Source organism: Myzus persicae, unplaced genomic scaffold (assembly GCF_001856785.1).
Source record: "Myzus persicae strain clone G006 unplaced genomic scaffold, MPER_G0061.0, whole genome shotgun sequence".
In the NCBI taxonomy this organism is placed as follows: domain Eukaryota; kingdom Metazoa; phylum Arthropoda; class Insecta; order Hemiptera; family Aphididae; genus Myzus; species Myzus persicae.
Window position 1 is genome coordinate 4,745 of NW_019101803.1, and position 19,337 is coordinate 24,081.

Here is a 19,337-nt window from a genome sequence, read left to right on the forward strand (position 1 = left end):
CCGAATCATCATGATTTAATTCAAGCAAACCTTTTATTACATAAGAAAAATTCTCACAATAGTAATTTACAGCATTTAGCCAGGTTCTCCATTGCGTGATTAAGGGTTCGGGTGGCAATGGAATTCCTGGATCAAGAGTTTTAAACATATGTGTGCGATATGGTGATTTTAAAAATATTTTTTTACGCAACTTATAAGTTTATTGACATCTTGAAATTTGATCTTATTTCTTCCGCAACTCTATGAATTGCATGCGCCACACTGCAGGTAACATGCACCATTTTTGAATACAGATTGCAAATGGCTCTTCCTGCTTTTACCATATATGGGACAGCATCAGACACAAAAATGAGGACATTATCGTGTTTTATTCCTTCAGACCATAATGTAAACATGGCTTTATCGAGCGCTTTTGCAATGGTTGAATGATTTGTTTTTTCCAAGACATCAGAATTTAATGATGATTGATTACTATTATTTGTTAAATTAGATAATAGTACTTGATTATTATGTTTCACTTCATTCAGTTTTCGTTGAATTTCACGAGCATGCTTATCTCGACTGATATGTTATTGAATTGTAAATTTCTATTTGGAGGCAACTGCAACATTACAAACTTTACAAAAAAGCATCATACCGTCCGTAGAAAAAATATCGGCACCAAACTCGCTCACAAAACTACGTAAAAGGCTTCCTACTGTTTAATTAACTTTTGGGATTTTGTTCAGTTAAGATAGGTAGAACCACATAGGTACGTGTCGAATTCACTACTAAAGCTACTATTGTATACCTAAATAGTTATGGGTTCGTTCGATATTTAATCTTATCGGATAAATCGACAATTAACTATATTATTTTTTCAATCGTTGGACTGGAGTAGGTAATTGCCTACAGGTACTCATTGGGATTCCCTTAACAAACCATATTAAAAAAGCTTAAAAAAAAAAAAATAGTTTAAATACACAAAATGAACGCAATATTTGTAATATTACGTAAAAATGCAATAAAATACATTTAACACAAAAAATAAAAATTACATATTTTAAATTGTTATATTACGAAACAAATTTAGTTTTTGGTTAGAATTGTATAACACTAAGAGAAAAAAATGCAAAAATCACCAAAATCCTAGCTCTGGTAATTACTAGTCACTAAATGCAATAAAGATGTGTATGATAAAATATAATAAGAAATACTCAAATACAGGCTGAAGCATTCTCCGCTGAGAACAGTTTTTCGTATTCAATGATTTATTATGTAATTCAAATTGCACACATACTTTAGTCACCTACAATCAATGTCATGTGCACTTGACACTTACTATACAGACAAACAACTTTCATAGATTTATATATTGAATTGGTACATAATAGAAAATTACCGTAGGCAAATTTCATCCGAACCAAGTGCAATCCTATATTGCACATTGCAAAGACCATTTTACTATAGAGTAGGCAGGAAATAGGCTAATGTTGAGTTCTATAAACAAATACTACAGCATAATACGCGTGGTTGTACATTTGTGCATAGTATAATATTAACGACGTAATTATCGCAATGTAAATAATAAAGTATGAAATAACAATTTATGATATTCAAGTTCATAAATAAATAATATTATACCGTTTCAGGCGTTGTTCGCAACGGATAAATTTAATAGCCTATAATATAATTAAAGAGAAATGTCTATCATTACATGTTTAAATACAAGAGGGCAAAAAATGGATCGTTATTAAAATATATACAAAATTATAATTTATTGGTAAATCGATCAATTTAACGGTGATAACAATAAAAATTAATTGATGGACGGCTTCACTGGACTTATATAACAGAATGCCTAAGGCTGTACTGGTGATTCTACAGTCGCGTAGACCAAGACATTCCAAGTTCCAGACTGCATATTTAAGCGAATTTATATAATACAAAGACGAGTGGCGGTAATAGCGACGGCCGAGTCTTTACTTCTTCAGATTTATTAAATTTTTTTATATATAAATAAAAGAGATTTAGGTTATTATTATGTACTTGTAGGTCATTACACATTCGTATATTAGTTTATCAGTTGTTTTTCCTGGATCTGTTGAGAAGACAATTTAACTGCACTGGGAGCGTTTTCGTGATGGTGGTTATTGGTTAGGCGGTTTTTCATCTATGTGCAGCCGGGATACAATTATCAGCCTGTATCCATTTTCCGGTATTTCGTATACGTTTTTGCCAGTGAAATGTATTTGAATATATTTGATGATATTAGAAGAAAAAAAGCAATTGTACTTGCCAGCCTATAACTCGTATGTAAAATGTTTCAATAACAAAATTAATTGATCAGGAAAAGTAAAATAACCAATATACAACTGTATATCATTATATACCGAATTGGAAGGTACAAATTGTCTCCAATAGAGCGAGTTTGGTTAATTTGTCTTCGCGATACCCACCCTATATTTATACAACGACTAGAGATCCGTGGTTTTCGAGCAAATAACAAAACGTCGATAACAATGAGAAATTGATCGGCCAAAGTCCTATTAGGAATGTTCAGTTGTGTGCCGGAGAAATGGAGAACACAATAAATGAAACATATAGGTAGCTACTTTAGAATCTATATGGATAAGAAACCAAAGTGCAATAAATAAGTCAAACGAATGTGCGATTTCGACTGACTTGTGACGAGTAAACTAATGAGAGCATTTGAGATAGATTAGTTATGTATATACATGGAATAGATTAATCTAGAACCTAATCTCATAACAGTTGAGTATATATATATTACATCAGTAATCACGGTGGTAACTTACCAATGTACCTACAGGATGCGTTATCGACGAGTCAAAATCATTGATTAATAGTATGTATTTCATAAATCGATAACTTGACCTATACCTATAGCTGTTAACGCCAAGTATATAGCTTTTATTCAAACGTCACATTTTTCGAACGTTATAATATTTATTATCATATTGTATATAATGTACGCGTACCTGTTGTACTATTGTACTACTGGACAAGCATCGAGTGTATGGAAAAAGGAAGAAGATAGAGGGCGCTTTTCGGTTACTGTGACTTACTCTTATAATATATGGGTACGGTGTTGCGGTAATAGATGAATATAGATGTGTACATCATCGTTGTGGGTTTGTCGTCAAAACAGCCTCCTACGTCACTGCCAGATGTCTTGCCGCCGCCCGCAATGCTTGTCGTCGTACACATCACTTGCCGTAAGTATAAGGCCTATGCGTGTACCAGGTACACTGTATACACATACTATACATATTTGCTATAGTCCCGACGACGAGTTAAATCTGTCAAATCGTCACATTTCGAGCGGGCGCACAATTACTAATTATAGAACCTTTTTAAATTACAATCAAATACGGATCGCAATAAATACGAAAGCGTACGTTTATAATTTATAAAACGTATACGAGCGAATGTATTTTATCGGTTATTGTATACGTATACCCATACACACGCCGAGCCACGCATAAACGTTACACGAGTATAGTTTTTTGCGTTGTAACCGCGACAAATATATACGTTTATATATATATATAGTAACCATTACCGTCGTTAAAATAAAATTTGCATCCGCACATACAACGCCACTGGTATACTTATATTCTGCAATACACATATAATATACACGTCCGTGGCTTATACACACCGCACTATACGTATATCCCCGTAACGTATACATACGAGCTGCAATAAAATGTTCGCAGAACAACGCGGACGAAAAAGCGTCGGACTGTGGTTTTACGTATTTCCGAGCCGAGGACGCGAAAATTATTGCCGCCTTCGTCGTTCTCCTCGATGATTATTATTGTCGTACCGCCCCGCAGCGGACACGCCGGGAATAATATAATAATAAAAATAATAAAAATCCCGTCCGTCGGCCGCATCGTCGCCGCCGCCGCCGCCGCCGCCGCCGCAGCTACTTGGAATATTTACATCCGACGGCGAGTGGGTAAATAATATATATTATAATGTATATATTGTATACGGGACGCGTAGGAGTGAAATTAAAACTACATATATAATATCGTATTATATGCACACGCATAAATGTCCCATTTGGTCGTTAAAACGGTCGCCAGCGCAATAACATATATTATGTAGGTATACCGGCTACATGATGCAGTGCACACAGCATATATATACATATACGAGTACAAATTGTGAATTTTTCCGATAAATTCCGGCGGCGGCCTAAAGTGCATCTCGCATCGTGTGCACAAATAACTATTTATACTCTCGTCGATACTATTATATTGTGTATAAGCGCACATATATATGTACCCGATTATGTATATAATAATATATTAATATGCCGCATAAACGTTCGGTAAACATGATACGGTATCATACATACGTATATAATATATTATGTACATACAACACTTGCGCAGTGCGGACGGTCGAAACGATTGTATTAGTATATAATATTATGTACGTACAAAATAAACTGTATGTTAAAGTTATTATTACTATTGTAATTTTTTTTTTTTTTTTACTTATTTACGAGCACAATTACCGCTATAGTGCGCGACGTAGTTGGAGGATTATTTCATGCGCGACCATTATGCCGCACACAATGTCGGAGGGATAAAATATAGAGAGACTGCTGCAGCGAGAGCGGAGACAATATTGCATAAATCGTATTATAATATATATATATATACCTGCCTACCCTTCATTATATTAACGTGACGAAAATATTGCTATTCATATACCAAACAGTATTATTTTTTCGTATAGATAGAAATCGTCAACAATTCTATTTACAAATCTCGGAATCAGGTAGATCGACTTAATCCACTTACTGTATCGCACTCGGAGTATTTAACAAATTTTGTTGATGCCATTTTTTCATGCGATTTAAATGAATAGTTATCGTTTACGATTCTTTGTCGTAATGTATGCGTGGCTGATATCAGTGGCCACAATATGTACGTATAATTGTAGCACAGTGAGTATAAGCAATAACCGTGTAGCAATATGGCGTTCAAGAAAATATATTATGTAATCAAAGAAAAACGCGCAGACTGGAAAACTGACACGACAGCTAAAAATCAATGAATTCATTTTTTTCGTGAATTATGCGATTATTATTATTATTATTATTATTATTGCTTTCCGTACATGCATTTAAATTATATGTACACTTATATATATATAATAAATACATAATACATATATTATGCATAACATAATATGTACAGACTACATGGTATATACTACATGGTTAGGTATCGGATAAACTATATAGGTACTGCTATATAGGTATGGTGCTCTATTCGTTATAATTTACACGAAATTAAAAAATATAAATAAATAATAATAATAATTAATATTATTATTATTTTTTATATAAAATTACAAGACAATAAATTAAAATATATTTCATTTTCAATAAATGTACTGCTGGTTAAATATACTTTCCCGCTGATTGTGTATAAAAAGTAATATTTAACGGTCATCTTCGACGTGTTTGCAACACAGTTTTTTTTACTTAAGTTATATCGTTCACATTTCTATATGCAGATGAATAATGTTGCGTATTTTATGTTTCTCTATAAATACATTTTTGTTATCTTTGTGCAACACTGCAACTCGCTATAACAAACGGACTGTTTAAAAGTATTTATCATGTAAATGACTCATTTGTCATAAAATGATTTTAATTGACTCAACTTGACGTATTTACACTATTTTTGACTTGGACTGTAACGAATATGACGTAATCTAACGAAATAAATTGATCGATGTACTTTGATGTGTATATAGTCTGGAGGTCTGTAGACGCAGGTACCTACTACAATATACACTATATGCACATTTGCAGAAGAGAAGTGAAGTTTACTGTCATCCATCCGTCATATTTACTTTACACGAAAATGATCATATTATCGCAAGACAATGTTGACGTTATACATACATATTATGAATTATGATATGCGTGTGTATAGCAGCTGCTTGTTTAATTGTGAAATGCATTTAGTATCAATAAAACAATGTAACACAAATCAAAACGTACATTTATTATATACCTACAATATGTTTCCATGCATTTCTGTGGTTGAGTTACGATTTCAGATTTGTAACAGTTACAGTCGCCGGTAGGTATAGGTATTACATTTTAGACTAAAATAACATTATAAAAGTATAAAACTGTTACTTCAGCTGATGTATTTCAAAATCTCTCAACAACTATAGGACTCAGCAACATTCACGCAAAGATGAACGGAAAGTTGTTCACCCGAAAGGACAAACCATCTCGGACAAATATAAAACAGTGCATACATAATACCTATGTAATTCAATCTGTATGTACCTTTAAATGTAATCGTATAAACACTTTCTAAAAATGTTACTATTACTGCGATAATAGGTATAAAACAACATTACGTTCAACGGCCTTAGAATATGGCGGGGACGATTGTGTAGTGATAATTATAAAAACCGTTACCTGCAGTTATACAATCCTATACGGCTGATGCAAATATATTGGCGGATGGTCCTGATCAAATATTAAATTGTTGTACACGTTTTTTCGAAGAGATAGACACCTAGCTCGAACTAGTGGAAACTTCGACGTCCTTTTTTCCCACCGCTTTCGTATTATTAGCGTCGTATTCAAATATGATTTGTTTGCATACTTTGCCTATATTATCTGCGGGTCAGATATAATGATATTATACACTATCGGACCAGTAGCGAGCGTACAGTGGAATGTCGCGTATTTCAAAACACTTTACGTTTATAAATCGCATACTGCAATCAATCATATTTGCATCTATTATAGTATTATGTATATATCGTATATGTTTGTACGATAATATAAATTCATCGTGGTCATAACAGGCGGTCTTCCTGTCGTCCGATTTCAGAACAAAAACACGCTGATGATGGTCTGCGCCGCAGTACCCGTTTAATGGGTTTTTTTTTCGGTGGGATAAAAAAAAAAAAAAAAAAAACGAAACGAAATGAAATTCGCAACGTTTGTCGGCGGTGTCGTTTACCAAGTGTTATACAATACACGCGCGCGTATTATAATAGCAATAAGAACATCATCATCATGTATCACCGTCGGCAAAGCCCCCGAGGCCGTTACGAGCACAATCATTGTGCGTATAATACGCATAACATATACCATTTACCATATACCCATACGTATACATTAATATAACGATATGTATTGTGATGTATTATATTAAGTCGCGTTGCCCGTACGCGGCGTTTGTGTCACACGTATATTATTATAACAATAAACCGGTGCGGTGCCCACTGAAACCTATAAGCGGCGAAAAACACTATTGGGTTAAAAAATTACCTGTTGACACCGTCATTATCGTCTGCACCGTGTTACATATAATATATATATATATGTATTTATATAGCTGCGATATATATTAATAATATCGTATATAATATACCTCTGCGGGTTACACGCGCGCACATAAATCACGAGCCGTTTGAGCAAAATGGCCCGGGTACCTGTCCCGGCTAACGATGCCGAAAAACCAAAGATAATTCTCCACAACGAATATATATATAATATATATGTCACGCGTTTACCTCCACACGACTGTTTACGTACTACAATGCATTGGGTCAACGATACATACGTCGAACGTGCATCGAACGTCGTCGATTCGCCACAAAATCCTTAGGGTTGCCGCCTCAGAGGACGTCGTACCCGCGTAGTTTGCTGTTGGCTTCGATATTAGAGCGAATCGACCTAGCACGGGATTTAAACTTAAGATTATTACCTGGAGCCCCGCGTAGGGTTTTATCGATTTTATATTATTTTTAAGTGGGTTACGCAATACGATCGTTTTAAAATGTACAGTTTCAAAAACTACCTATTGGCATTTATTAAGATCTCAGAGATCTTTGGCGAGTTAGAGGGTACAAACAATACGGAATCGAATCCTTCCACGATTTATTGAACTCGGTATTACCTGCTCGTGTTATTATAATATGTATACACGATGAACTATCATCACCGATTTTCGTCATGGTTTTTCCTCTGTTTCGAGCATCATTTACGCTACTGAACAATAATGATTGAAAAAATATAAAATATGCACTCAACTACTTTTTCTATGTTTTTTAAACCCATTCATATTTAGCTTCACATTGATTATTATGGACCAGACCTTTTCGAAATCTATACCCGTCGAGTAAATGTTACACGTCCGGATAATATGTCAACAACCGCCGCGAACTTGCAGGCTGCGTAACATTAGCAGACATCGGTCAAATCGATCCAACAAAGGTGTTGGTGGATTGTTGGATTGATTGGATCGATGTCTGCTAATGTTACGCCGCCTGCAAAGTTCACAAGGGTCGTAACTAGTCATTAAAAACGAATACAAAATTCCTGCGACAAAAATAATGTGTAATAAAATATACAATTTTTCTTTTATTTCGCAAAATCATACGCTTTGCCGACCGAGAGGCTACGATACCGACTCTTGTAAGTACCTACTACCTATAACGGATCACTTTAATATATATATATAAATCATGTTCGTACATATTGCTACTTCTATTTAAAGCGTTCCCATTAATGTACTCGCTCATGTATATTATTATAATAGCTGCGTATTGAGCGTATATAAAGCCTGCTGCTGTTGGCGCTATAGACTATTACACATATATAATTATGTTATGTATATAGGTACCTGTATAATAATATAATAATGTGTGAGCACGTCACAATGGTCATATACAGTAGTAATAATATATATAGTCAGTAGGTATATATATATATATATAGTAATGGTAGAATAAAGAAAAAAAGGACGATGATATAATAATATAAGAATGAAAAAAAAACCCGACTAAACGATTCGGTGACCGCTTTATGATCTATATAAACTCGTTTGTTCTCCCGAGTTCGGACCAGATCCTTATAACGATCTCTGTATGGCTCATGCATCATCGTCGTAAATAGTTACACGTTGTATATTGTGCGTGTTTAGGTCTGGGGTGAAGTTATAGCTAATATATAAGGCGGAGTATAAAATAGTAAATATTCTTTTGAGAATTCCGGCAAGTAATTCCGAAGCCAGGAATTTTTATTTGGGCCCCGTGAAAATGCATTTTCAAAGCACTCAGATTCACCTGGTGCAGCAGTTAATAAATGTATGCAAGCACGTCCGTTTGATGAAACTTTGTGTTAAGCATCTCAACTTGTTTTATTTAGTAGGTCGTATTACATAACATGTATAAACATGACAATACTTGTTGGTTGTTAATTACAGAAATTAGAAATTATTAATATTAAAAAAAAAATATATCTTTTGTGACATTTTTCAATAGTTAGTTACTTAGTTAGTAAGATAATATTTGCATTTGAAACGGATGCGATTAAAGCAGGTATCCCGAAATTTTGTAAAATCTGTTTAACGTGTCGAAGTAGATTTTTACCTTTTTATATAATATCCTTATTTTGTCTCTACGCGAGTTTTTTTTATAGAAAAACAAAATTACAGTTAACCAACACGTTTTTCGTAAAAGAACTTAAGAGAAAAGTATTATTTATATATACAGGTTTAAATAATGTCTTCATAGTCGTATAATAACATAATAGTTAAATATTAAATATGATAGAAAAAAAAACTGACAAAATATCGACTTCTATAATATATTATGTGTATTTTGTGATAGACAATATCGGATAGTATCGGTACAGGCACTTCGAGGGATTTCAACGATTTTGGAAAAATTTAAGATTTTCTTCAAACTCTGGTTCACAATCGCGGAGGTCGCCTCTGTAGGAATTTGGGTTCCTATAATGTGCAAAAACACATTGACACCAACGATTACGACTTGCGTGGAACGATATTAATATGTATTTTGGGTGAAAAGGGCTCAAACATACAGAGCGTATAATTTCAACGGCAGAGATGCAACCTGTACATACTCCCACAGGTAGGTGCACTGGCATGATGCGTTTTACTCCCCCGGGCGGGTATTTAATACGCTGCAGTAACCGTATACCTACCTACCTACACAGGTATACCTATGCCGACAGTCGTATTTACCGAGCGATGTCATAACATTATTATTATTATTATTACTATGCGTACGTGTGTGTATGAAATAAACACGTAAGTACCCGAGATACGTATGATGGGGGCACTTATAACTATACGGCGCAGTGCGTTTGGACGAAGAGGTTTCTAAAAACCCTAACTTTTTTTTTCGTATTTATAAATTACATATTATATTATGCGCGTTCGATAATTAAGTCATCATCTGTTTATCGCCGCTTCCGCGCCGTAAGTACACCGCATAATAGGTATATATAATCACCATCGTCGTTATCCGAAATGATATAATTTCACTGGTCCTCCGGAGGATTTCATTATTGTACATTACATGATATATAGGTATCGCACTACACGCGGGCAGCGTCTTAATAGTACACTTGTATTATTATTATTATTATTTTTTTTTTTATTATTATTTTTTTTTTTATTATTATTATTATTATTATTATATTATGGTACAATAATGCAAGATATCCTACACGTACCGCTACCAAACATGATAATAATAATAGTAATACAATGCTCGTCGCGGTATTATTAGCTAACCGCGACACCCCTTGATGTGTGGAAAGATAGGAGTTGAGAATTTCAAGTCCACAAAAACAGCCAACGGGATTTGTTCTTAACACATAATCTTAATGCATAATGGATATTACATAATCGTATAATTAAATAATTATGAAAATTGTGATGCATTAATATTAGAGGTATATTTCATTGGTTCATTACTATTATACAATATAGGTGGGTAATATAAAATTTTTATTTGAGTATATTATACCCACTACCCCGCTGCTTCCTGCATATTTACTGACTTGTAAGTGCAATCCAATTTAAGATTGTAGGCCCTTAATCGCCGCCAACCACTATTGACTTCAATATCATAATATCATTATTTATAAACAACGCGCATACTTAAAAAACTATTTTTCATTTGATTTTATGATGTTTAACTTTGTCGAATAAAAAAAAATAAACATCACTTTTGCTTAAAATATGATGTCGAAATATTACGTGGATTTGGGGCTTCGCATTTTATTAGAAATCGTCTGGCAAAAAAAAAATGTGGTTTAACTCTCAAACTATATATAGGGCTGGTGACCCTACAGTTCGGCCGGCCCTCCCGGAGCTATTGCACGAGTGGGCACGCTTATGGGTGTACGCGATGAATGTGTGTCGCATAATGTGCAGGCCAAGACCGTTTCGGTTTAGGTATTATATATGTGCGAGGACAACAAACGAGTAGGATCATACGATGTACGTTTTTAAATATATTTATAATATTGTCACTGGATTTGCGCCGGTCGATTATAATATATTTGTACTGTGCGAGTGGAGAAAATTCGAAGCGAGATGGGACAGCAATCGCAAATATTTTTCAGCAGCCATTAAGTTTGAGGGGCAGTAAAACAATGTATTTGCAGAGGGAAGATATGCACGGCATTTGAAAAGTAGTGTACATAAGACAGAGCGATAAGCGGCAACATTTGCAATGCATTAAAATACTGAACACAGCAAAATGTAATCAAGTAATTAATTTAGAATTTAAATTATACTCAGAAGTAGTAACATAATATTTATATGAGATTGTAATAACAGGAAAAAAATTAATAATACAATTAGTGCACGAATATTAATGGGATGGTTGAGCTCGAGTGTGGATGCATTTTCTATCAATATCCGGAGTAAGGTCTGATAACGAAAGTCTCGACCCTATAGTGTGCCGCGGAACACATGCAGGTTAAGAAACACCGAGTGGACAGTGGCAATATTCCACGCGAGACGATTTCTCTGAACCCGTCGGATGGCCATAAATGGTGGACAAATATCGACATCGAACGAAATTATAATTTATCACATGATAATAATATGATGTCTAAGCGAGCAATAGTAATGCGCGCTGTACCTAAGGGTAGGTAGGTCGCCAGGCAGGCATACACGATTTTCTCGTGGAAAACCATCGCGTTTTGAAATATTTCGACTTTTAGTGATATTATTGTTTTATCCGAACGGCTTACAATTACGTACAATTCAATGTTACACACAGACTGCACGCGACGAAACGTCTATCGACATTCAATACATAATGGATCGTATCGCCATCATAATTCATATGGTTATTATATTTTCGATAAAATAATCGAGCAAAAAAAAAAAAAATATATATATATATATTTATGTATTTACAGATGTTTACGTACACGAAGAACCTACCAATTGTATACATTAATATCATGTTATGAATAAGACGCGACAGTAAAAAACGGTAATTAAAAAACACGCACACACGTATGCGATTCGTATACACATCGACAGTTTTATAGTACTTGTGCCTGCGTGATGCCTATACCTGCACATCGTAGGCATACGCGTAATATATCGTGCAGAACGCAATAAAATATTAATAAAAGAAACTGGGCGGGGGCAGAGGAGTCCGAAAACAACCCGACAAAAAAAACCTACTAAAATACTAGTTTTTCGACGGAACACCGAAACGAATGTTACAGGATAAAAAAATGAAATAAATAAAACCACTGGTTTCGATGCTCGTATTAATTATTATAAATTACAATGCAAACGAATGTATATTATTATGATATAAAGTGACGGGCTAGCGTTTTTGACAGTAAAATATTGAAATATGTATAAAAAAATTATAATCCGTCTGCGTGCGTTACAAAATTAATAATACTCCTCGACACGCGATAATCATGACGTCGTCGTCGTAATACACAATTGAAGGGTGACTGAAGTGTAGGCAAAGTGTGGACAACAATTTTAGCCGGACGCCCAAAACGGCTGGCGGCGTCGGACGGAATTTCTGCGGGACATCACCCTTTTCCCCGAACACCCTCGACGGCTGCACCCCACGACGAATTCATCCGACCCCCGAAACCGAGCGTACCCACATAAATAATTGTAAATCGCCACGCGCTCCCGGCGAAAACCCCCGAATCTCCGAATTCCCGTGCTCGCAGCACTGTTCGTGTATAAAAATATATTATATCGCTCGGCGAAGACGACTGCAGTATATGTGCCGGGCAACCGCGAGCGGTATAAACCCGGCTTAACCTACACGCGGTAGGTGCCCACTCCGGCTTCCGTTTGCTGGTCCGCGAGTCTCGTCTGCGCGCGCCATCACGGAAACACCGCGCGCATTACAATGATAACCGTATAATATCTACCTAATTCAATGTGAATCCCAAGAATTGTCTTACACGTCTTATTTCTCTCCGCTCCCGCCCGACCTCCTCACGACGCTCGTTTTTGTACATATTATTATTACTATCGTCGTGTCGTCTTACACGACTCCGGTCGCATACACAGTGGTCGGTGCAGGCTCCCCGTCGAGGGTGACTCTATAGTCATCGTCGTAGTCGACTCACACACACACACCCGCTGAGCCGAATCCTGTCGCCCGATGATCCGCGACGGTGTATATACACCCGACATTCGGGCACGGACATAAATCCTTTTGGCCGTGGCCACTGCGCCACTCGCGGTGATAATATAATATACCCTCTCGACCTTTTCGTGAACAAAGTGCGTCCCAAATTTCTCCTCTATATACCGAGTGCGCGCGGGGTTTCGTATTTGACTATTTTCGACCCTATATACTCTGTATAATCGTTAATTTCGGATCCTCTGCCAGGACAACATTATATAGAGCACAACCTAGGCGTACGATTTTTTGTTTTGTTTGATTTCGGTTCCGGTTACGATACGACTCTCATAAACCCAAACCGTCGGAACAAATCGAAACAGTTGACCGTAGAAAAACGCCCTTGAGTATATTGTCTACCTAAAATTTAGCACCCCATTCCTAAAATATCGGTCCGGATTTTTAAAATATCGTAATTAGACGAGATTCAATTCTAGTATATAATAAGATTGAGAATTTTTTGGTTTTTTTTATGTAACGATGTGTATGCGCCGATGGCGATGAAATAACTGCGATTGAGGAGAGACTTTGTCAAATCGCGTAAGACGACCAAGTAGTGTAATAATATATGTATAATGTAAAAGTATTTATAGGTACAATATGGTATATACACGAACAATACATTTTTTTCAGAGAGAAAATTAATCGATTTCTATTTCGTTTTTTTTTGTTTTTTGTACACAGTAAATAATAATAATAATAATAATAATAATAATAATAATAATAATATTATATATATAAAAAAAAAAAACTAATTAAATAAACAACGAAAATCCATAACTAATAATATAGACATATCATATACTTTTTATTCTTATCCCCAAATTGCACTCCAAATCGATTTTTAAAATATAAATTCATATTTACAAATTATTTATAATAGATAACATAATTTTTTTTCGATACATAAATGCCGTGTAGAGCAATCCAACTTATTTACATCCCATATACATTACATTATTGTATACATTATGATGCGTACGAGGGGCTAATAGAATATATATTTATTCTGAGAACACAAACATATTATATAATTTTTTAACAATATACAATACCGATAATTTATCTATAGGTAAAAATAATAATAATGATAATAATATGATGATAATAATAATAATAATAATAATAATAGTATATGTTAGCTTTTACAAATCTACAGAAGAATGTTAGAAACTTAGAACGGTTAAAATTATTATTCTCTTTTAATTCCCGCGCGGAGTCGTTTATAATATCATATCCAATATAATAAAATATTATGTATAATGTGTGTATATAATATGCAGTAAGGCGACCGGCGGCTGCAGCGGCGACCAGTACAGTAATATAAATATAATATGTATAGAGTAGTCGAAGAATTTCCGTTTTCAGTGTTGGCGAACGATCGACCGAGCAGCGAGCGTCTGGAGGTTCAGTCGTCCGAACGTCCTGAAAATTAAAAATTGCAAAAAATATAATAAATCTGCAGCCGTCAAACGATAACATCGGGAAAAAAAAAATTATTAATACGTCATATTGCGGCGGGGCGAAGCGTATATACCCATACAGTGTAACATACATATATATATATACATTTCGACCGCGAATGTAATAAATCTTAATACCCCATAACTGCGACCATCCCCTCCCCTCGACTCAACCGCGGACAAGTATATTATATATTATAATAAACAATATCATTTCTTCTCGCCACACAGCATAGAATATACGCACCTACCTATAATATATAAAAAATAAAAAAAATATACACAAGGACAATATAGGTCTATACCGTGTGGTGCGGGGCTGCAATGCGCTTTCGGGTGCATTTGTCGCCGAGAGAAATCATCACCGCCGGGGCCCGGTCGGCGCAGGTGGTGGAGCGGACAATTTAATATAATATAAATGGCGTACGATTCTTACATCATACCATTATTGTTGGGCACCTGTATACAATGCAGTCGCACCGCGAGTGGTCACACCTAGCCTACATTATAATATTATATAATCGCGGGGCGTATTGTAAGTGTATTTCAATAATAATAATAATAATAATACGATAATGCGCGTGTGTTACGTCGCGTATCAAAATATACGGTATACACGTGTTGGCATATACGAGACCGGACCCGATGCCATGTGAAACGGACGCATCTGTGTCGCGTACGGGCGAAAAGCAGTGGGAACTCGGAACAAAATATCGAAAAGAGATCGACTGGCTTCGCAGCCGAAACGTTTCTTTTTTTTTTTTCTAGCCCCCGCAAAACTTTCGGTCCATAGTTTTAACAGCTGAGCACCTCGAGCCAAAGTCGCACGGGCTACTCGCGACGGCGTACAGCTGCCGCGTCGGCGGGGTGAAAAAAAAACGCTAAATACGACGTCAGTTAGCCGACAAGACAGTGTTACGGTGTCGGACGAAAACGAGACGCCTATACATACGGCGAGTCCGACGAGAATATTTTCGTATTCCCAGCCGACTTGTATAGACTTGTTGTACTACGCGTAAGCACATCACGTCACGAGAATATCTCTCAGACATATGGGTGTACCTATATACTGTCCGGCGCTTGGTAGGTCATCTGGGACATATTTTGTCCGTAGTCTCTGCGACGAACTACCGGCATTAGAAGAGCCGAAATGTAAAAACGTCCACGGTGAACAGATCTGCTATTTGTCAGCGCAAGATGATTTTTTGTACATAATATAAAATCCGTAAAACTAAACATCGCTGAGAATGATAAGTGTGATAAGTATAGGGCAACTGATGTCGAAATGTACAAAAACATTAAATTATGATTTACGAGAAGGTCCTAAACAGATTCAGTTGTGCCTACCTATTCAGTTTTTCGTTGTTTTCATATTGATGTTTCGTAAAAAGTTATTATACACACGACTATTATTGTTTACTTATAAAACAGGAATTGCTAATGACACCATTGTAAGCATAATAATATTATGTTCGCAGAAAATTGAAGTGCCAATATTAATGTACAATACTGGCAGTCCGCCGTACAGTTTCAATCAATTATTTAGGCGAGTTCAACGCACATTTCAATACAATAATAATGAGTGCAGGGGTAATAGATGCGTCAACTTTCGGGCGTAAAATATTGAAAAAGAGAAATTGTCGAGCACCGTATAAAATCCACACAGGGCCGGCCCCACGGTGTGCCGCTTAACCGAACTATTGTTACCCGCCGTCATAAGACACGGCCGAAATTTCGTGACACGGAAATGGGATACCTATCCACCTACCCATACCTGCCCATTAGGAACGGTTACGAGCGTTTACGACGGACTGCTATTGAGAAGTCGAAATGCGGTAACGCCGACAATTTAGCGCCTTAGCGGTCTGCGTACAACGATAATGATGGCTCGGGGGGGTGCGCGCGATATAGCCAATGGGCATGCCTACTGTCGTAATACGCACGGAAATACCTGAACGTCGACGGGGCGTGAGGTAATCGAGTAGACTGTTTATATCTCGGGAGTGTGCGTGTACCCGTGTGTGTGCATTTAAATGCATTTATAATGTGCAGTCTGACGCGCGCGCGTATTCGTATACATACGTACATACTTATGCCTAATGCATAATATAGGCAGTTCGGGTACCTCTCTGTGTGTACAAACACGCGCACACACACACACACACACACACACACACACACACACACACACACACACACACACACACACACACGAACGCAGACGGACGGACAGAAACGCAGACGGAGCTAACCCATTCACCGATCTTAATCTCTGCTCATCTGTCAGTGTCAACACTTGCAGCAGCAGCTCGATACCACTCTGTTACCCACCCGATTCGCCTTCCCCTCTCATACGGACCGACCGTGTTTTTATATCTTGTAGGTATATCATATATTATTGTACACACACACACACACACACACACACACACACACAGTACTCCTCCTCCGGCGGCGTCACTGCACCTCACCCCACTCCTGCCCACAAACCGCCACCACGACTTCCCGAGCTCGTTCTACATTACATTCTATACAATATAATTTTATACCGCCGCACTCCTGTCCGCGGATTATAATGGCACAGGCAATATTATTGTTTATACGGCGAGCGTATACACAGTACACGCCATGTTATGGTGTATCATCCGAATGTAGATGATTTGTATCATAAATGGAGATATCACACACCGCGGGACCCGAGCTGCAGGTGCTCGTAAACAATATGGGTACATGATGGCAATAACACCGACCGACTGATCCATTTACGCGACGTTTATTTATTTGGTCTCGTGTTTTTATGTTTTTATGTTTGAATACTTTGTACAACAACGGTTTATAGGTAAATACTTTTTGTTTTCATAACACTTTCGTTTCGATAAAAATAATTTTTAGAGGGTATTCAATAATTTTCTAAGAATACCGATCTAGAACACATACCTATCAGATATTGAATAAATATATATTTAAAGTGTCATTGAGAAATCCGAAATATAATTGCCGTAAATAACGGTGATTATGCATAACATGTAACGATATTAAAAATACCTCGAACCGAATAAAACAATTTTTTTTGTATCGAAGCGACAAGAAATCGTGTGTCTATCGTCCGGCGGATTTTCAGTATATATAATATACTAAAGTAAATACAAATAATATTATATTATCACAGTATATACTCGTCGGGCTGTGCCTAAAAGTCTACATACGTTCACCGCAATATTAATTATAATAATTGTTATTCGCTTTTTCCACTTTCCACAGCAGTAAAACGCGCATAGATCGCGTACTGTAACGTACCCGAAATGAAAATCTGCCGCTCAAATTACACGGGCGACACGTAACCGTTCATCTGTCTGAGCTGCTGTTGCTGGTGCTGTTGCTGATGCGGCTGTTGATGCGGCTGTTGCGAAGGCCTGTAAAATGCACGCCAACTTATAATATAATATTACTTTATTGTTTTTGTCGTGGCGTTAAAATCGATTCACCGATTCCGGCGGCGACCCGTCGACCAGCGATCACCAGCTGATAATATTATAATAAATCGTGATATTTTATACACGGGTCACTCACGTCTTGTAAAACGGTTTGAACGCCGTACTCGCGTCGTTGGCCACGACCCCCATCTGATGGTTGTTGTTGTTAGTGTTTGAATTGTTGTTGTTGTTGTTGTGATGGTTGAGCGCAACGTGCTGTTGATGGTATTGCTGTTGTTGCTGTTGCTGCTGTACTTCTTGGGCCGACCTGACGGCATCGTGCTGCTGTTGCTGCTGGAGCGGCGTGACGTGTTGCCGGTGGTGATAAGCGTTGTGCTGCTGTTGCTGGTGCTGCTGTTGTTGCTGGTGATGGTACCCGTTGTAAGTGCCCTGATGGCCGCCAAACTGCTGTTGTTGCTGTTGACCGGAAGAGGCGGACAGCGGTAACTTCATGTTGGGCGGGGTCTGCGGTGGCGTGTCGGTCTGCACGTCCGGATATCCGGCCATTTGCTGGGCTGACGACGACGACGAATTGCTGTTGCCGCCATTGTAACCACTGCCGTAAAACCCGTTGGCGCCGTACCTGTGCACAGAAATACGGGTAAAAGGGTTGAAAAATATTGATTTCGATGGAATATTATCTGCAAGCGGTTTCGATTCGGTCGACTAAGTATAAAAAAGGGGGAACCCAAAAGTGTAATATTATGTGTGCATATTTTTTTTTGAATTACTGCGTGAAACACATCATCATGATAACTCGAACTTCGAGCGGAATAAAATGTGACTTATGTATTTTTCAAGTTGTATTGAGTTGTTTACAGTATCGAGAGCTTTTTACTAATTTTCAAGTAACGTATATGAAAAAATTCTAGTTTTGGATGTTTTTGAGTGGTCG

The 19,337-nt window shown here is 36.8% G+C and overlaps 1 protein-coding gene across 2 annotated transcripts in view; it reads right to left on the reverse strand.

The window, feature by feature from the left end:
- Positions 1-14,283: 14,283 nt before the first annotated feature.
- Positions 14,284-19,337, reverse strand: part of LOC111030459 (homeobox protein caupolican-like) — a 67,027-nt gene continuing 61,973 nt past the window's right edge. For both annotated transcript variants that reach the window (XM_022309962.1, XM_022309963.1), the window contains exons 6-8: positions 18,540-19,025; positions 18,267-18,382; positions 14,284-14,931 (exon numbers count right to left, since the gene is read on the reverse strand). In XM_022309962.1, coding sequence (XP_022165654.1) covers positions 18,292-18,382; positions 18,540-19,025 — 577 coding nt within the window. In that variant the 3' untranslated portion in view covers positions 14,284-14,931; positions 18,267-18,291. The remainder of the gene's footprint in view (positions 14,932-18,266; positions 18,383-18,539; positions 19,026-19,337) is intronic.